Raw genomic sequence first — 21,126 nt, forward strand, 5'->3', positions numbered from 1 at the left:
TAGGTTTAATTTGCTTAAATAGTACTGCAAGAGAAGTTTGAGCAGCATGGTGCCATGCCAAAGAGAAAATTGGATAGGTTTAGTCGCCTTCTCATAATTTAAAGCTTACTATATTCTTGTCTGGGATCAGTGTGGTTAAAAAAAGTGCTTTTAAATTGCATGAACATGTTAACCACACCTTGCCCCTGCAGTGCACAAGTTTACCCACCAAGGCCTGCCGCACCAGATTCTGCTTGTAGCAATCAGATCAATGCTTGAAATCATTTGTGCATTTGTCTAAGTAGGGACTGCAGAATTTGGTCCTGTGAGTTTGAAAATTAAAACCAGTAAGTACTCTGCTAATGATACTATAAACTCGAGGGAGTGTGTTGGCATAATCTGGCCCTTCAGAGCCTAAGGGTGGCTTCTCTCGCCTGGGTCAGGCTGAAACACAGGAAATGACAGTGCCGAGCAGCGGGCGCTGACTCACAGCTGGGGGCGGTTTACTTTGGGATGGCTGTAGTAGTTCCTGTCCCCAGCTGTCTGCCCTCCCTCTCTTTACTACAGACATGGCCTGTGCTTCCTGGAGTGGTTGTTTAATCACTGTAGTTTACAGTACATTATGTCAAGAAATATGTGCACTGAATTCAAGTTTCAGTAATGCAGAGGAAGGTAGTTTGAAATCTTTCAGCCGCTGTTACCCAAGACGCTGAGCTGCCCATGCAGCAGTCAGGAAGTGTAGCTGGTGAATAGGTTCGAAAGTAAGTTTTCCACTGAAAATAAGCCCAAAGAGTGTGGAAGCTGTGCCCAGTTACTAAGCAGTTATCTGAAAATACTTCACTCTGCATTTTTTGTGATCCAACAGCAGCCTTTTAGTGCAAGATAAAGTAGGACTTCCCTCTTCTCAGGCAAGCAGGACAAGATTTAGTAAAGACAACAAAAGCAAAATATAATATGCCTGTCTACTTACAACTGAAGGCATACTGTATTATGCAGCACTACTGCCTGCTATACTTTTTCAGATAAAATGTACTGTATTTCCTCTTCCCTTTCATCCTGTTTCATTCTTGCTCTCTTCCCTGCCAAAAGAAAAAGAAAATGTACATGACATTTAACAATGTCATCTCAAGAAAATGTATGAAGCAGTGAAAAGGATGCTTGATTCTGGAGTCGTTGTTGCAGATTTTTGGGCAATTTTGCTCTTAGTTGTGTGGAACTGGAAGAGATTAATTTTAAGAGCCAGCTGGGAAAGTTGACTTAAGGTCACTATCCGTTAGAAGAAGAGTTTATCTGTGTTTGTACAGAGCAACACAGAAGAGTCTCAGTCTTGACAGAGGCTTATGGACATGGCCATAATGCAAATATATAATAATCTTGTAATGGGCCTTTGCCCAAAGAGGGCTTCAGATAACTTTTTGGTATTCTTATCTAAAAATATATATTAAAGTAAACAGAGTGGTCAAAGTTGAGCAATTATTTTTTTCCTTGAGGAGATTTTTCCCTTGTGATTTTTATTTAGCTGAACACTGAGAATTTAAAAAAGAATTTAAAAAGTCTGTCACTTAGTAATAAATATTCCCTGACAACAGTGACCGAGTTGTCATGTATCATTTTTCACATCAGACCACAAAATGCTTTTGCCAAGGCTGTGTCATTGTGTCCATTTCACAGATGAAGAAACGGAGGCAGGTGGGAGAAATATGTTTTTACTAAGGGTCGCATGCCAGGCAAGTCGTAGAAGCTGGAACAGAACCCTTGCCTCCTTCGTCTCTGCCAAAGCTGCTCTCCATTAGTCTGCTGTGCCTGAAGTACACACTGATTTCAAACGAGGAGCAAGACATAGTTGAATATCAGCGTAGGAAGTGGTTTCATGATCATCCTATAATACACATTTTAAAAAGATATTAAATACTGTTTTCAAATGCAACTGTTGTCCAAAAATGAATGCTGTCAGATTATGATTTTCATTTGCGTGGGTTATTTTCCAGGCAGAAATTTTAACGGGCATCCCAGTTGGCAACCTTGAAGATGCTGAAAAGGTGGGACACATGCTGTTAGAAAGAGGGTGTAAGCTCGTAATTGTTACTCTTGGAGCAGAAGGCTGCATGATGATATCAGTAGAAGAACCCATTCCAAAGCACGTTCCTGCTGGGAAGGTCAGGGCTGTGGACACTACGGTACGTTTTTGTGGTTTAACTGTCTTACTTTGGAAAAGCCTGCTTAAGCACTAAGGGAAAGCAGTGAGTAATCAGCCAAATCTTTGGGCACTAGCACAGAGGCTAATTTATGATGTGAAATTGATATCTTGCTTCTAGCCTCTCATATATTAAATGTTAGTTCACTTGAGTTTTATAGTCTGTATTGTAGAATTGCTAGAATTATTATACATACTGATAGTATCTTTATGTTTGTCCTTTACTGAAGTCAGTACCTGTCTCTGACTGTAATGTGTGATGCCAGTGGCTTGAGCTGCAGTCCTGTTTTTCGACCTTTGCCCAGTTATATCATTAATCTTGTCCAGAACTCAAATGCTGTGGGAGAAAGGAGATACTACTGTCCTCACAGTCTGAAAGTGAATGTTTGGCTCTTCTGACACAAGCATGAATTGCTTATCAAGTCTAGCATAAGGAGCATCAAAGACATAACTTTTACAGAATATAGTGGAAAAAAACCACAAAAGTTCTTGCTGCTTCATGATGACTACCCTATGATGATAAGGTAAGGGATACTTGGTCAGAGGCATTTTAGTCTTTGACATGAGGGCTTTGTTGTGTTTTTTTTTTACTTCCTGCTCAGAATTAAATGCAGAAAGCATACCTGAATAGATCAGTAAATACAATACCCCCAGCAAAAATAAAAACAGGACAGGCAATAGTTAAGATAACATTACTGAAAACCTTACCACATTGCACATATGGGGCTATTTTGTGTTCCTAGTATTATCTGACATAAATCCAAAATAATTCCAGTGGAGTTACTGAGAGCAGAGCAGGTCACGTTGTATGTACTAACCATACATTTAAATGCCTGTTATAATAACGTCATATTACATATGTTCTGTTACAATAGTTCATTAAAATCCTGGAGATTTTACCATCTGGTGCATTCCATATCTGAATTGCATTAATAATAACTAGTTCTTGTCGCATGTTTTTTATCCATGGACCTCATACTGCTTCACAAAGAAGGAAAGCAACTGCTTAAAAGATGAGGAAACAGGAGGCATACAGGACTGAAATTACCTAGCTCAGTAGCATGCAGTGGCAGAGCTAGGAGTAAAGTCACTTGTAAAGCAGAATATCACCCATAGATTTGGACTGTGATGTGCTGATACTGTGGAAGGCTTTGTTTCACGTTAAATTTAATCCTTTCCAATTTAACTCTGAAACAGAGATACTTTGGCTTTGTTTTCCTCTTTTGCCCCTTTGTCATTTAGTATCTTGACCTTGTGTTAGTGCTGATTTTGGAATGTCCTAAAGTTCTGATTAAGGGAGGCATCACTGTACTGTACTGTGCACAAGGTGCTAGGTCAGGGACTACAGACACCTAACTGCCCCTGCCTGCTTTTAGCTCAGAATTAGAAGTGGCAAGGGAGTGAAAGGAAGAGCTCCCAAAGCTGGCCAGAAGCAGGATTTATTAGCTCGGGAGCAACACCTTGTGAACCTGGCGGTACAGCTTCTTGCTCTAAGTCGGTAAATCCACTGTTGCTATCAAAGCTTATTGTTAGAGTTTTTCTCTATGTCACACAGAAGTGATGAAGAAGAAACATGTGTGATCTCCTTCTTCAAAAGAAGCAGAAAATTGCTGCCAGATCAGCTATTGTTTGATATATTAAGATATTTGCTGCTCTTGGAATATAACAAATACTGAAACCACACACTGTGGCTGAAAAGTGCTTTTTATCTTGCCTAGCAGTTCAGAGTTTCATGACTGAACTAATTTAAGGCTTTTTTTTTTTTTAATAAAAGCAATTTCTTTGAGTTTACTGAATCCTTGCCCTGCCTCCTTGTGGCCAACAGGTTATTGGCTTTCGCATAGCAGAGGATTTTCACAGTTAATTTTGTTAATCTACTTAAATACCAGTGGGTTGTTTTCAGTAAAACAGCTGTGCGCAGTTTACTCTTGCAGACTGAATGAAAAAAGATGTGTTGGCCTTCCATTATAGAAGTCTTAAAGTGCTTAGACTGATTATCACTTTGCCTGAAAGCAAGTGGTTTTAAAACAACCCTTCCAAACACTAAGCAAAATATTATCCTCAGCTAACCTGGATAGCTCTATTACTAAAAGAAATCCTAAAAATTCTAGCAGGACATGTTATTCTCTTCAGATGCATGTTTGCAGTGCATCCTTCCCCAGGGGAATCAGCTCAAGCTGTAAGGTGGCTTAGCAAGTAGCCACCTGTCTGCAGAGTATTCAGAGCTGTTCATGTGCATGCGTATAGCATGCCATTTAATACTAAACAAAAGTTGCTACCTTAAACTGCCCTGCCTTCAGCACCTTGAGGGGCCAGGCAGTAATTTTTTAAGCTGCCATAATCCAGCTACATCTGGTTATGTGCCCCTATTCATATTGACATTGTTTGGATCTGCAGAAGGTAAAGTGACTGCCAGACAAAGACTTAAACGTTGTGTATAACCCATCATAGAATTTGCAAAAGGTTACAGAGCCCTTATGAAAACAGTCTGTATTAAAACAGAGTTTGCCATTTAAAAGATATGCATGTAAGATACAAAATGAGCTTCAAGGGCCTCTTTCACTGTAGAAATTTTACCGTAACTGCTACCACTGCCCAGAGTCCTCTCTGCAGTAGCGCAGCTTCAGTACTGCCTCCTGGTCATTTCTGTTGTCCACAGCAATTTTGAAATTTTTTTATGAGAAAATACTTGGGTAGGTACAGCCACAGAAATTAATAATTGGAGTTCCGTGTCCCAGGTAGTGTGCTCCCCGTTCTCCATGTTCATGGGTTCATCAGAGAGACTAAGGGTTGATAGACTGTAGAGCCTGGCTCTTCCTCCCAGTCCTTGAGATGGTTAATCTAAGAGTTTATTGGCAGAACACCGGGAAAAGCTGGCTCCATCTCCCACTCTGTGGTGGAACATGAATCTTCAAGATTGAAAATCTGGCATTTTTCACCCACACTAAATCAATACTGTAAAGGGGGGGAGAAAAGGCTTGTTGATTTTTTTTTTTAGCACTAATTATCTTAATGTGGGATTTACTAATGTATGCAACGCTTCTCATGACTGTTAGCAGACCTCTCCATACACAGTCCAAAACATGTAGAGCACGAATAGTCGTTTAGAAGGAAGTTTTGCAAGACATGGTACTGTAAAGCTGAAACATCTGTTTCTCCTGTTATAGCTAAATAGTGCAACAAGCTTTTGTTAGGAAAGTAAACTTTCCCTTCATTTTACTAGTTTCTGCTAGCTATTTTCTATATGCAAATTTTGCATAAAAATAAAAATAAGTGAATTATTGAAAAACATCCTCAAACTTTCTGTATGAAAGAAAGATCTGATTAAGCCCACTACCCATATCAATTTGTATTTGAGGCAGATGACATATGTAAGAGACATCTGACACATTAAAAAGTACTAATATGTAGATAATATAAGAAAGGTGTACATTATAATCTATTTTACTTACTTTAAATGGTTGCTTTTAAATCTACTTGACTACCTGAAGTTAAATATATTTATGTACTTTATTTTTGGAAGAAGCTATTTCTACTTCAGGTGAAACTAGTACATGAAGCTGCATTAAAATAGCTGGGAAGGATAATTATATAATTCCATTTATATGACACTTCTTCAGTTGGTAGCAGAAGGTTTCACAAACCATTCACAAATTTGATAAGCATTTCACAGAAAACAATAATATCATATACACACATTTTGCAGTTGCGTGCATGTGTGTGTGAAGCAGTTCGCCTGCTGCTGAAGCAGAAGCACAGCTGAGGTGGAACATAGCAGCTGCTTGCGAACACAGCTGTGGGACATGACCAAACACCGTCAGGTCAAAATTGTACTTGAGGTGAAGTGGATAATCTGTGTGATGAACCACACAATGATCCTGGATTGTGGCATCTGCTGCTGCAGTAGCCCTGAACACACCATCCTGGCAGAGACATATGCAGCCTGATGACAGAGAAGGCCACAACATTGTCCATGGTGGAGAACGAAGCTCTGCCCTTTTTGCCCCTTCACCCTCGCTCTCCCTCTCTGCTTCTAACAATCACGCAAAGTGTAATTTACAGCACTATTTACATCTATTTACATTTACTAATTATATTCCATTGAAACTGCCAAGGAAAATTTGTCAGAAGAATGTAATTACTCAAAGCTGGAATTTGGCCAGCAGTGAGATTAGTTCCCTTCCATTTTGCAAAAAAGCACTATGGGATCTTATAGAGCCGAGCGCTTCAAGCGGCAGCTGGGGACTAAGTTGAGCCCCTGAGATACTGCTGGGGTCCTTGCTAGGGCTTGGTCTGTGCAGGTGGGCTTTGCGGAGGCGGTTGGGCTGTCTGGAGCTCCAGGTTACTCAGGGTCTGGGTTTCAGAGGATTGTCCATGCCAGGCCTCCTCTGGAGGTGGGGCAGTCTGGTGGTTGGTGGCTACAGCAGGCTGGAACATGTGTGCTGGCACTGGGGCTGCACCCCGGGGCTTGGGGCTTTGCCTTTTACTGTGGTTGCTCCTCGCAGTTGAAGGTGGGGTGTCCCATCTAGGATTCATGCTTTGAATCGGAGGGTTGGCACAGAGAGAATCTCTCCTCTGTGGGGCCATTAGTGTAAAATGGGAGCTACTCAGCTGCTATGCCCTCATTTCCAAGTCACGGCTTGGAAGTCACTTTAAGGGGGGGAAGCACTTAGGGTTAGTTTTTGTAACCTCAGGTTTGCTCCAGAGCCCAGTTTGGATCAGGATGCTGAACAACATCCATACATGCTTGCATTGGTTAGTGTGACTTTCTAATTTCCATCCCATCTGGTCTTTTAAATACACAGTACAGTTGCTCTGCTTAAGATCTCTTCATCAGCTTCTACTTGACCTCTAGGTTTACACATGCTAGTGTTGTGTGAACAAAAATCCTGCATTAGCACTACTCACGATCAGTGTATCAAGCGTCTGCATATCTACCTTAGGCACGGATGTATTCTCTGTAAAGGCAAATGGAGACATTTGGGCACACAATATTTAGATGGAAATTTGGAATCACTTTTCACAATGGTGCCCTAGTAATCACAGCAAGTCCATGGTATCCCTTTTAAATCTCACGGCTAAATGTTTAACTTCACAGAATTTCTAAGCACAGCCATTAAATTTCCCATATAATTTCTTACATTACTAGCATTTTACCTGTCTGGCTGTGCTTTTCAGATACAGAGAGTGCACGACCTGCTGGGGAAAGCTAAGGACCTCACAGGTTGAGGTGCCATGCTTATAAACAGGAAACTCATTTATGAGACATAATAAAATTCAAAATTTAATCTACTGAGTTATGCCTGAAATTTGACACACGTGTGTGATTTATTCTATATAGTCCTTCTCTGTACGACATTCTGAGACAGATGATATGTACTATTTGTCATAATCGTAGATGTTACCATTATTTTTCATGTCAGTTCTGCAAAATGAAGGCTCATTGCTACAATATGAATTTGTCATCAGATGTTTTGTGTTCAAATCCTATTAAGTTTCCCTCTGATTTCTTATTACGATGTATTAGATCTGGCTCTTTTACTATGGGAGAGGATTAAAAAGGCTGTCTTTGAGCAGTAGAGTGCTCACTGAGCAGCTTCGTACTGAACTCTGAAGATGTCACACAACCTTTATTTTAAGAAAGCCTCATATAAGTGTATAGCTATATAATTTTAGATATGTCACAGTATTCAGGTCTGTGCAGTAATTGTGGTCTAAAAAGGGCGGGGTGGTTTAGTGATTTGAGCAAAGGACTGAGTAAGAGTTCCAAGGCTCTGCAAAGGAGTTGCTATAAATCCTTGGGACAGTTACTTGTCTTCTCTGTATCCCAATTTATCTATCCATAAAGTGGAGCTGCTATTAATGTATTGCATATAAACCATGAGAAGTCTGTTACAGATCAGAACAGAACCTGGGAGGCCTTTTTCCCAGGCTTGTCATATAACCTCAGGCCAGTTGTGCTTCTTTGGGGGCTTTGCAAACTCATTGAAGTTCTTCTGCTTGAAGTTGAAAGGTCTTGTCTGTAAAAATATGGTTTACACTAAAATTCTCTGACTTAGCTGTATCTTCTGGTTTGGAGGAAGCCTGAGCCAGAGGAGTGAAGTGGACACTGAAATAAAGCCTTAGAATATAAATAAATCCAAACCAGTCCTCCTAATAACAGCAATTCTTTGTCTCCTGACTTTGTGGCCTAACGTCTGAGGCTCAAGGGGATATAAATACAACACTCTGTGCAATGACTAATTACTCAAAATTCTGTGCATCAGCAGAAGTGGGACTTGTGGTTGACTCTAATATTATCAGATGCCTTTGCTATTTAATAATCTTGTAGCCGTACATTATTTAGCATGCCGTTTGCACAAAGAACAGTGATTTTATTTCAGCTATCTCTCAACAAAGTAAAAATGCAGCTGGTAGTAAATGAAGCATTTGGCAGACAATGTGTCTGATGTACAGTTCTCTAACTTGCTAAGAAGAGAAAAATGTTGAGAGTTTAACCTTTTCCTACCCACGGTTGTATCAAGAAGGAGCAAAGTGACCATGGAGGGCAAGGTTTTTTTCTTTTCCTTTTCCTTTTCCTTTTCCTTTTTCTTTTTTTCTTTTTCTTTTCCTTTTTCTTTTCCTTTTTCTTTTTCTTTTTCTTTTCCTTTTCCTTTTTCTTTTTCTTTTCCTTTTCCTTTTTCTTTTTCTTTTTTTCTCTTTTTCTTTTTCCTCTTTTTCTTTTTCTTTTTCCTCTTTTCTTTTTCTTCTTTTCTTTTTCTTTTTCTCTTTCTTTTCCTTTTCCTTTTCCTTTTCCTTTTCCTTTTCCTTTTCCTTTTCCTTTTCCTTTTCCTTTTCCTTTTCCTTTTCCTTTTCCTTTTCCTTTTCCTTTTTTCTTTTCCATTTCTCTTTTTCTTTTTCTTTTTTCTTTTTCTTTTTCTTTTTTCTTTTCCTTTTTCTTTTTTCTTTTCCTTTTTCTTTTTCTTTTTCTTCTTATTTTTCTTTTTCTTTTTTATTTTTATTTTCTTTTTCTTCTTTTTCTTCTTTTTCTTCTTTCTCTTTTAATTTTTCTTTTTTTCATCTTCCCTTTCTTTTTCAAGGACAGAGAAAAAGTTACTATCGGGCAAGCAGCTTATCTATGAGTGGGGTTTATTCACACACCAACACAGAGTAATTATGCCCAGAACTCCCATTAATATCCCGCAAACCAACAGCATAATAGCTTCCTTTCTTTAACATGCAACCAAAATAGGTTAATAAATAAGTTTAGTTCCAGTCATAGCCCACTTTCTGACTTAGCCTTCTGCATTCCCTCTTTTACAAATATGGAATCCATTGAATTTTGGAACAGAAAAACCATGAGGAGTAAGTTAATCTGCCAGACACTGCAATCAAGAATCTGCACTGTAAATCTATTTAAAGCTGCATCTATTATGTTCTGAAGTTCAGCTGAACTGTGAAAGGGCACATGACTGAAATCACTGCATTTGAGTTGACTCACAGTTAAGTGTAGATGGGAATTGCTTGGCTCATCACAAGTTTCTGCTTCTGATTCAGGCCTTTGAAAGACACTTCAGTTTTTGAAGGCTTGGTCAGTGGCTTAAGGGTGTACAGGTATGCAGTGGCAAGAGGAATTGCAAGAGCTGTGTCCCTGTGCATTGGCAGTCAGCTGAGAAGAGCTGGAGCAAGCTGGATGTGCCCTTTTTCCCCTTTGAGAGCAGAAAGCTATATTATCCCCATTTTACAGATAGGAAGAATGGAACAAAACTGTCAGTGATTAGGTGTTCTGAAGCACTAGCTAAAAATGTCCTGTTCCAAGTTACACACGGAGTTGGGGTGATGTAGCCAAAACTGAAGCACAGGCGTATATTGTCCCATGCTACTCTCTTAACTTCTAGACAACATTGTCATGGAGGAAATGCTGTTTATCTGCCTAGTAACTCTCTATTTTAATCTGTAAGAACAAACAATGTAAACAAGTGAGCAAACAGAAGCAGGCTTGTACAGAATAATTTGCAGCCTTGTTTTCCAGTGGAAGATTCCACAGACCACCCAGGCTTTGCTCTAGTCCTTTTCTCAACCACGGAGCATCTAATTAAATCCCTCTCCATTCCTGACTCTAAGTGGAAGGGAGCCTACAGTCCTGTACAGTTTCTTTCCAGATGGAAATGCATAATTTAACAGAGATGCAGCTGACAGGGAGAAGTGGGCCCAAAGCAGTATTAGCATTTGCCACAAATTGCATTAAATTACAAGGGGGTACTTAACAAAGATGTAGAATAAAAAGAAGATTAAAACCAATATTTAGTTTTCTAAGCCTCTTCTAAGACTGCAGAGTGCCAGGCAACAAAAACCTCATAGTAAAACTGAATTTCTGTCTCAGTTACTTTCGTGATACCAAGAATTGTTTGGTTTTGCTACACACCACCAGTATCAGATCATGACATTTTGTCCCACTGCGTCCTACAACTTTGTTCCGTATACATGTATACATATACGTACAGTTGATAAGTACCTTACATTATTTACTACTTCTTTACTCACAACACAAGGTACAATATTATTCTTACCGCTGTTTTGCAGATGGGGAAGAAAAGCACACAGGGACTGGCTTGTCAGTGGCAAGTGAACCTGCTTCCCTTGATAAAACCATAACTTCCCCTCTGTACTTCTCTTCAAAGAGAATTAAGACTGGAGGAAAAATTTTGTCAGGATATCAGCTGTCTCATTTTAGAACTGGACACCATTGCAGATGTCCATGTAAATGAGAAAGTGCATAGCAGTGCAGTGTTGCTTTGCATTGGATGCTTCTTGAAGAGACTGTGAGGGGTTTGTGGAAGTGTGCTATGAGGACAGGTGCTTTGGCTCCACTACTGTCATACTGAGAAATATTCCAGTTTGAAAGTTAACCCACTTGATTAGTCTGGACAGAAAATGTAGGGATGCTGGCAGCATTTATGTGCCAACTCAAATGTTTTGTTTCGGGGCCAGAACACATGAAGGATACAGCATCCAACATCTAGGCCTGAGTTTACATTCTGGTGAGGTCTACGGAAGCTGAGTTCAGAAATGTCTTGAAGCTATCTTTGTGCCATCTCACTCCTGGGACGCTTTAGTAAATGAAACAATGGTATAATTTATACAGGTTGAGAGCAGAGTACGAAACGACCCTTTTATTGCTTCTCTTGGGCTAACTGTGGCTTGCAACCCAAGTAAAAATCATGGCAGCAGAACGTGCCACATCCCTTTTCTTGTTTTGCTCTCATCCCCTTGTCTTTATGATGAAGCCAGCACAGCGTCTCCTCCAAGAGGAAGTTCAGACCTGGTATGTAGCTCACCCTGTGTACGGAGCAGGTATTGGGTCACCAGTGCATGCACACAAGACAGTTGCAATGGTGCATAGCACTCTGGGATATCTGAGTTGCACAAAGGATGGAAAGGAAGGAAGACCAACTGTGTGCAGCCATCCTTTCTAATTAAATTCCTGCAGTTAAAAATAGCTACTGGAAGCTGGCGCTTCTGGCACATCCAGAGTGTCACCTTCCCAAGTATCTTTTTCTGGCCTGAGCCGTAGGAAGTTGAAAATGTGATCTGATGTGTAATAGTGCAGCATATTCTTGGCCAAACTCCTCATCATTTTTTACCTCTTGTATTTATGGTTAGCTTACAAATGTCATATGCCTCCTTTTCTTCTTTAAAGCTAGTCTCTGCAGAACCAAGTATCACCCTGGCTATTGTGGAATGTAGCCCATTCTCAGTTTGTTCACATCAGTTCTGGCTACGGTGAGAAAGAAGGCAAACCTGGCTCCCAAGCCCCTTGCTTACTTAGTTACCCAGAAATGCCAATTGCAGTAATGTTGATATTGAGCTAAGACCTGATTTCCTCCAAGAGAGTTTTCATTGCCAAGTAATTTTGGTCACTACAGAAACCAGAAAGATTTGCGTTGGGTCGGTGATATTGCATAATTACATTTTCAAAAGAACAAGAACAGAGAAATGAGAATAGTGGGGAAATCAGGCTTCTTGCTTTTGCAAATTCTAACCACAGAAAATGCCAGAAGTTTTATTTCTTATCAAGAATAAAGGAGTTAATCTTTCACAGCCTGTCCCATGGACAGAATATATCTTACAGCTTCAGCTAGACAAATGGAAGGAAGGTAAACCCTTAACTTCTGGTAACTGTTGGCAGTAACCTATAGGAATGCCTTTAATGGGCAGTTTGCAGTTGAGCATAATGATTTTGACACTTTTCTCAGGGTTTTGTTTTGTGTCTGTGCGTGTAGAAAAGCAGATTCCCAAATTCTGGCAGCAATGTTTGTCAGCTGCCCAAATAGCTGAGTATTGTTTTTATTCATTTCAAAGCACAGATATAGAAATACAGGGGAGAGGTAAGGAAAGTCTCTGGAACCTTGTGCCTCGTTACTGGTGTCTGTGATTTTGTTACTGAAATCATTAACCAGGCAGTATGTTCATTGGAAAGATCCATTTTACAGGGAGTCCCACAGAGAATGCCTTCCTGTCAGAAGCAGTGCCTGGGTGCTCACCTACTGCTGAAGACCATGAGCGAGGTGTGGGAGCCCTGTTTTCTGCACACCTGCCCCACAGGTTAAGGACAACAGAATGCGTGGGGAGCAGAGGACAATACTCTAGAGCAGAGCAGCAGTTCTGGCTCATAGGTCACATCTTGCTGAGCTCAGAGAGAGGAGCTACAACTCTAGTACTCATGAAAAAGATTAGACAAACTCAGTAGGAAAAAGAGTGCAGGGAGCTGGCAAGAGGACAATGCTAGAGTGAGCTCAGACAAAAAAATCCTCCTGAAGTTTGGTGGGTTTTTTTCCCTCCAGGATGTGTAGTTCAGAGGTAGGCGGGAGCAGTGGCCAGCCAACAAAGGCTAGATACTGTGGTTTTGAAAGAGGCACTCGAGCATATGGAGCTTTCGTGCAAAAAAAGAATGTTTTTTTGATCAATTCCAGGCGAGATGGCAGTTGTGTCATTCTGAGTGCATCTCGTCAGATTAGATGGGATCACTAAGAGTCTTTTGGCATTTTCAGTCTGAGAGAAAAAAACCACATGTGGCTAGTGAAATTGCCCAGCAAGGACATTTCCCCTTTCTGACTTGGCTGTTGGATTATGGGGCCCTGCAGCCATGTCAGCCCCTGGTGTGATACCAGGTGACACAGCTGGTGACAATTTGGCCTGTTCTCTCCTGGTTGGGGAGCTCACTGTATGGAAGGGAAACCCACTGCCAGTATTTGCAGTGTACCATCAGAATAACCTGATGTATTCTGGGCAGGGCTTCCGCTCTAGTTCCATTTGTTCGTTATATGAAATTTGTGAATTAACACATAAGCGTGAGCTTTGTTAGAAAGAAATTACAAGTTGGCATGAGTGTGACATGAATAATGAAGGGAGTGAAGTACTTCTCAAGGAAGTGAGATGAGTGAAGCTTTTGATTAGAGTAGGAGAGTAGCTGCATGTTGTTGAGGCTTGATAAACCAGTTTGAGAAGTACAAATCAACCTTCTGAGGAGCTGCTATATTTAGGGATGAGCTTCAACCACAGCTCTGATTCTGTGCAAGTTCACACTTTGGGAAAGGTAGATACAGCTCCTGTAGCATATTCAACTGAAAGTCCATCTTATTTCTGTTAGCAGCAGTGTCTGCATGCTTCCCTGTTGTGGACAGATCTCAGCATATGTGCTGTTCTTTGCAAGAGTGCCACTGGAGAGTTTTGTATTGAGCTGAAGTGTAATGAGAGTTTTCCAGTACTGCGTTTCTTATATTGTAAGTTTTCTATATGCAGTCTGGAAAAAACAAAAACAAAAACAAAAAAAAAAAAAACACAAGTGTGGAGGGTTTCCTCTGCTGGGTTTGAGATTCTTCTCTGTGAGGTATGAACTTTCAGATCAAATGAAAGGAGGTCACAGATCATAGCTTAAGTGTGAAACCAGGGAAGAAGCAGGTACCAAGGCAAAAGCTAACTGAAGCTTAATCTGAAAATTTACACAGAAGTGTATCCTAAACTGAAATATTTCTTGCCAAATTATCTATCACTCTGGTAGCATAGGAATCACAGTAGTGGTAAATTGTGTGGTTGGTGGGAATCTCACAGGTTCAGCAACATGGCTCCATTGTTTTCAGAACAGCGTGTGGAGTTCCTGGTTCAGTGCTCTTACTCCATTGTGTAAGAAAGAAATAAATTCGTCACCTCTCGTTAATGCTATCTGGAGCTGAAAGGAGTTTATATGAGCATCATCACACTGAATTGTTTCGATGATTCAGAAAACAGAGTGCTCCCTGTGGGTGAATACTTTGTTGGCTTTCTGGAGTTACTCTATACCACAGAATAACTTTCTTCCTGGTGCTGACTGGCACACTGGAATATTATTACCTGGCAGAACGAAGCTCTCCAGATCTCCGTCCCAGATTTTGTCAGTGTGTGCTGAGAGAAAGCCGTCACCTCACAGATGCCTTGCAGTATTTTTCATGTAAAGAGCGAGATGTAAGCTCCTGTTCTGATTCTGACTGAGAGCCTGGCAGAGCTGTGGGCAACTCATGGAGGTCCACTTACTAATTTTGGATACCTCAGTTTTGGGGTTCCCAAGCTGGGCCTCATTTTTGAAGGATGGGCAGCTCATGTGACTCCCATTAAAATCCATGCAAGAACAGGAGCTCTGGGTTTAGCCCTCAGATGTCTCAAAGTGGGTGTTCTTAACATCCTTGATCTTAAGTTGGGTTCGTTTCCCGTCATGTGAAATGAGAGCACTGTTACCTGCCTTCAAAACAGATGTTGCACAGGGGCTTTGAAATGTGAAGCAGGACTGTGTGATATTGCCAGATCTCTAGATACTTTCAGCTGTGCTTTTTAGATGACATACAAATTAAAAATTGCAGAGTTGTGAATGTTGTGTATTTTGTTTCCAACATTCGCCACAAACCAGATAACTTTTCAGGGGAATTCGTGGATCTGTAATGCTCGTTGCTGATCTTTTTAGAAACAGTGGATAGCTTAATGTAGTAGGATGTTTCAGAAAGGAATGAAAATGCATGCAGGAGGCCTTGTATCGAGATTAATCTCTCAGGAATGCAGGGGGTTAACGGTCAGGCTGATTAATCACTGTTAATGAACCATCAGGAAATCTGTCAGGAAGTGGGTAGAAATTCCTGACGGCTGATGGAAGCACTGTGTGGTGTGCTTTGGTTTTGATGTTTCCCAATTGATAGTCTACAGTGAGTGTAATTTAGTTACCTCTAAGTTCTGAAGACATATGAAGGACCAGATGACACGCTGCCCTTGTTCAGCTTGAGTAAGAGAGCAAGATGTTTTCCCTATGCATGGCTATGCAAGTACGATGCAACATAAATGCAAGAAAGTCATGGATTGCTCCTTCCCACGGCTTCCCAGAACAGGGTCTGGAAAAGATACAGAAAGTAAGCATGATCGTTCCCTGGTTCCTCTGGTCCGAGCCCATAGGGTACAGGGGAAAGAGTGGAAAAGGCAGCTTTCCCTGTGTGAACGAGGAGCCAGAATATTAGGAGTTGGATACACAACTGAGTTAATGAATTGCCTGGTGTTGACCGAGGGTGAGGTTTCACAGTTGGCTTAAGCTGGTCCAAGATCATGGTGCTGCTGAAAGGAATGTTTCTAACCTTTTTCTCCTTTGCATTCGACTAGCTATCATGTGGTAATAAAGCAGCTTGCTGATCTGGGTGGAAACTAATGTTTCTTGGTCAGTGTTAGCTGGCTTAGTCTTCAGACGGATCAGAGAACTGATCTGCCTCACTGCTTGGCTGCACGAGTGCTAGCTCTGATGTAGGAGAGAGCGTGGGAATATGAGACAAGGATAAAAACATGAGTGGGGACTGAACCTTTGAGCAATAACTTAACCATGGATTGGCTTAAGACTATTATGAAACTGCAGTCTGAATCACTGGAATTAAGAGTGCACTGTCAACCTACAGGGAATGCAAATTAAAATGTGTTAGCTTACACCTCCCGCCGTTCTTAAACACCAGCTGAATACACCCATTCTGCACGTGGCTGGGAGGAAGGAGCATATGGTGGGGCAGCAGCAGAACAGTTCCCTTGACTTGGTCTGCAGTGTGCAGACCACATCAGACAGCGTCAGTGTGTGTTTGGAGAAGGCAGGGGGAAGAAGAAAGGAACAGGCAAGCACCGCCACTGTGGATTCTCTCTATATATTTTCCTTTGGCTTAGGGTAATATGTTCTAGATTGTCTTTGTGACAAGACTGCGGAAACACTCAATTACCAGAGCACAGATTAAGCACAGTAATGCAGTTGTGGATCCAGACCCTAGAAGTCTGGGGCACAGTGTTCTCTCCTAGTACTTCTCCTTTATCTTCAACCCAAGTTAGCTTTGCCATGCTTTCTAGTCTGCACCAAAAGCCTAACTGAGATCTAAAAAAGCAAGCCCTGCCTGGTATTTGTTTGAAGTTCATTTGGCTTTTGTTGCAAAATTTGGTAGTTCCATGTTAAGGACTTTTTATCATTTTATTCTGGCTCGAAACTCCATGCACAGGTGTGGGAATAACTGTGATAGTGGAAAATCCCGCTGTAATTTTCAAATATGTCAGGTTTTAGAGGTTTGTGACCAAAGGTCTGCTCCTGTAGGCACAGAAGCACAGCTGTGCAGAGCCCCACCAGTATCTGTGGGGTGCCCTACAAAGACCTCAATCCTTCCACAGAGGATCAGCAACCCCAGACGCCATGGGAGTAGTCACCCTTGTTAGGCCTTGGCCTTAGGAAGTAGTTTGAAGATAGTCATATTAGTTTAATTTCAGGAGAGTTTCAAGATAGTGGAGTTAATGTAATTTAAAGAATGCCTTAAATCAAACTGCCAAAATATCTCTCCAGTGAAACATAAGGGAAAATGGGGCGGAGGGAATATCAAACACCCCAAGAATGAAAAAAAATAATAATATTGCACGGGCAAGTAAATGCAAAAGTCAAAAAACCAGCCAGTAACATTTCCAGAAATAAATCATTCTCCATCACATAGAGGATAAACATGGGCTCTTTCAGGGAGAAGGAAATCATAAACATAAAGACCAAAAAAAAGCTGTACAACTGATTCAACCACTGTCACCAAGGGATATTTTACTCCCTGAGCATTTCAGCTGAAATTATCTCTTAGCTGAGACATAGACCCTCTTGGCACAAGAGTGTCTGAATGTATCCTGAAGGCTGGAGCTTTTACTCTGTTTCCACTAGTAACCTTTCATCAAAGCACAGCCCAGGGGTTCTTGTAGGGAGACATAGGCTTTCCCCACTTATGAAGATCGGGTAGCGAGCGTCTTCGCTGACAGATATTTTTGTGTTACGTAGGGCTAATTTGTCGTTCGGGTACCGAGCAGATGTGACGCGAAGCAATAACATCCTTAGTATAATCCGGCATCACACGGTTATGGAGAATGCTGTAAATACAACAGGAATTCTCCAAGGCCCAGTTCCTTCCACAGAGCTGGGCATTTCTGCGCTGCCATGGATTTAGACTGTACTAAATCAGTGTAATCCTTGCGGTTCATTCATTTGCGCACTGCCGTGAACGCTCCTAGAAGTCTATAAGCATCATTGCAAGCAATATCGTTGATTCTACATAATAATGCAGTTTTTGACAGCGTTTGGATTGATGTTTTGATTTATTCACTAAATGAAGAATTTTTCATTGCTGGCATGCCTAACGTTTCTCTTGTACCGCTATGCAGCACATCATTCCTTTTAGGACTTGGTAACATGCTCTTACAATGTATTTAACGGAATGAATCCATGTAATACACAGAGCGCACATGGACTGTGTCTTGAAAAATCACCCGAGGAAGGTTTTCTGAGGTTCAGTAACGACATTAGGCTTCAAGAGCCAGAGCCCCCTCCTGTTCTTTTGTGGTTGCCATTACTCTTGCCCAAGAGGACAGGCTGGGAGGGCGAAGGCTGAGCAAGAGGTTGCCCTGGAACAAGGCAGCGCAACTGCTGTGACACCGTGAACTGAGGGTTTTGGCCTCTTTGGCCTCCAAATATCTTTGGTGAACAAGACTTCTTATTGTAAAAGTGAAATGCATCCTATTATTCTACGCATGACTGATTGAAAAGTGCTTTACTTGCTGGAAAGATTGTTGAACAATATAGTTTCCACTTACAAAGCACTTTCCTTAAAAATCTTCGCAGGACAGCATCGTATAAAAATAGTTATACTAAAGTTATGAACCAGCTTCTGACAAATCAGGACTAACAAAAGCTGAGGTATAAATAGAAGTGTTTTCGTGGGTTTTCTCTTCTCTAGAGGCGCAGAATCTCAATCAGTGCTGGTTTGTAACAAACAAAAATGCCCTTTTCCAGACACACAGGAAAACAAGGACCTTCCAGACTAGTGGCACAGAATATAAATAGGGTTTTAAAACTGCTTCAGAACCATAAAACTTAGTCAAACCCGTAACATTTGCATTTTAGAACTAGCCATGCCATATCAGACAAATTTTTTGATCCAGTTTTGTTTTATTTCATACAAACTATCATCATCTGCTTTAGAGAAAGGTTAAACAAGTTACATTTTTATAGTTATGGAATAAATTGTCTCCAGGCACTCAAGGATATGAGGATTATCTCAAAGTCTGCAATGTATTAGGATTTCTGGAAGAAAAATGCTGAAGAATGTAAAATATTACATATTCTGTGTTTATATTTTGTCAGTGGGCAGAAGAAATGCACCTTACCGGTCATTTTAAAAATTAATTATTTTTGCAATGTATATTTTTTTTTATATAGCAGGTTTTGAAACAGCTAAATGTAAAGGTAATATTTGCTAATCTGGAGTTTGGATAATCTTGATTTTACTCGGAGACTGTTCCTTCTTCTGCTCTGCACTGACCTTTTCTGAATCTACCAAACCCAGTGCAGTTTAATCCACAATACCAAAGAGGGAAGGCCTGTTTCTGTAAGCCAAAAATAGTTCTTATTGCAGTTAACCTTGTAGCTGAATCAGTTCTGCTATTGCTCTTTAAGTCGTGTTTCACCAGTCATGTCTGCACAGACCAGAAGCAAGGCTGAACACGGTATCTACATGATCAGTCTGATGCATGCTGCTGTCCTCAGTGTAGTAGCTCCTGTATTGTGAATAACGATATAGTGAAAACACCCCCCACGCAAAACGTTTACTTACCAACAACTGAATTTATGATACCCTTGGGGTCTGTAGTAGCTGAGCTTTAGAGACACTGACTGCTTCAGTCTATGTATGGGAAGTAAGGATTTCAGCAAGAGCTGACTGGCATCAAATCCTTCTGTATACTCTCCAGTCATCCCATAATCTTTTCTCTTGCAAAAAAATACTAGGGAGCCTTTTTCCATTCTGCATGGAAGTCTGCTGTTCATCCCCTTTTTCCACCTTTGTAGTCATTTAACATTGTTCAGCCTCGCCAAAAGGGAGATCTACAGCTATCTGTCTCACAACCTCAGAGCATCACCCACAAGTGGAGAGGCACAGTAACGTTGCAGGGAGAGCTACGCTCCATCTCACCGTCATCCAAACCAAGACCTGGGTGATGAGTGGCTAGTCTTTTTTTCCTTCGATAGCGAACAGTGCAGCAATTATTTGGGGCAGTATTTAGTTACCTCCATTAAAAAACAATCAAAAAGACAGTATTCTGCTCCATGCTGCTGCCAGCTAATAGTTTATGCTATCTGACACCAGATATTCTGAGTATTCCTCATTAAAATAACATTTGGCCACTTCAATTACCCAGTGATCACCGTATGAGAAATATTGGATGTAAAAAATGATGAGTTCTTCCTGCTAGAGCTACAGCATAACAGATCTGCTTGCTGAAATTCTACTTCTGTCTGTTTCAGCAGTGCCAAAATAGCTTTAATAATTAATCATGCGCTGATTAGATTATAAACTCTGAGATGGGCCAGAGATTTTTGTATTATGCATCAGACAAAAGACACTGGAAATGCTTAACTGGCAGTCACCTGCTCCTGCTCCACCTGCCATTGTGGGAACCAGAAGGGAGACAAAGCCCAGACAGAAATTGATAAAAGCCTTCACCTGCCCCTGGTGTGTTCAGGAATACAGAGCTGTTGAAACAGGTGCTGCTACAGCCGTGTGCTGGGGTACAGCTTCGCTTATTAACTTGTAATTTGCCAGGCAACACTCTTACATCGTACCCTGCTGTGAAGGCAATAAGAGTCAGCATCCAAACTTCAGGCTAAGCGAGAGTTAAGCTGGGAGTTTCCTGACTGGGAACGCCAATGCAAACAGCTGCTGTGGAAGGGCTGGGCAAGGAGAGACAAGGCATAGCGTGGGCGCCTGTATCCTGCGCTCACCCCCTTTTGGGTTCCCTCGCCATTGCCATGCTGCTCTGCCCTGTCAGCTGCTTGTAACGTTACAAACAGACTTCTGCATAAATGGTATTTTTTTGCTGGAATGATATTACAAGCAGCAGATTTTAGGGTAAGTAGGAGTTTAACACTGAAAATCACTAGAACTCAAAACTGGAAAATTACTTCCTAGCCTTAATTCCAGTTAGAAGTTTTGCTCAGCTCTCTGAACTAACTTTTTCCAGGCCCTTTGCTCTTGTCCCATGACTCTTGGGGCCTATTTATTACGGCTACAGAGGCAAAACCCCTCAGGGGAGAGAGCCCCTATGCTGGTTCTCAAATGAAATAGGATATTACCAGTGTGTCCAGTGTAACACTTTTACAGATATAAGACTATGATTACAAAAAGGGGACCTTAGAACCAGTTTTATGTACCAAGAATTGTTATCAGTCTGGCCTTAGAAATCAAGCCAGTTCTGGGGGAGGAGGGGTAAGGGACACTGTGGAATGAAGATGAGCAAATCAAGCTTAAAATGAATCATTTTGCCTGTTGTTGGGGACACTACAGAGCACTGAACATTGCAAAACAACAGTTATTGTTAAAAAAGCACTCAGGAGGCAAACAGTCGTCATTCCCTGC

The 21,126-nt window shown here is 41.1% G+C and overlaps 1 protein-coding gene across 4 annotated transcripts in view; it reads left to right on the top strand.

Annotated features, from left to right (window-relative positions):
• The window catches only part of RBKS (ribokinase), a 70,802-nt gene that overhangs the window by 47,623 nt on the left and 2,053 nt on the right, over window positions 1-21,126 (top strand). For all 4 annotated transcript variants that reach the window (XM_075089117.1, XM_075089113.1, XM_075089114.1 and 1 more), the window contains one exon: window positions 1,968-2,156. In XM_075089117.1, coding sequence (XP_074945218.1) covers window positions 1,968-2,156 — 189 coding nt within the window. The remainder of the gene's footprint in view (window positions 1-1,967; window positions 2,157-21,126) is intronic.

This window comes from Phalacrocorax aristotelis, chromosome 3, assembly GCF_949628215.1.
Source record: "Phalacrocorax aristotelis chromosome 3, bGulAri2.1, whole genome shotgun sequence".
Taxonomy (NCBI): Eukaryota; Metazoa; Chordata; class Aves; order Suliformes; family Phalacrocoracidae; genus Phalacrocorax; species Phalacrocorax aristotelis.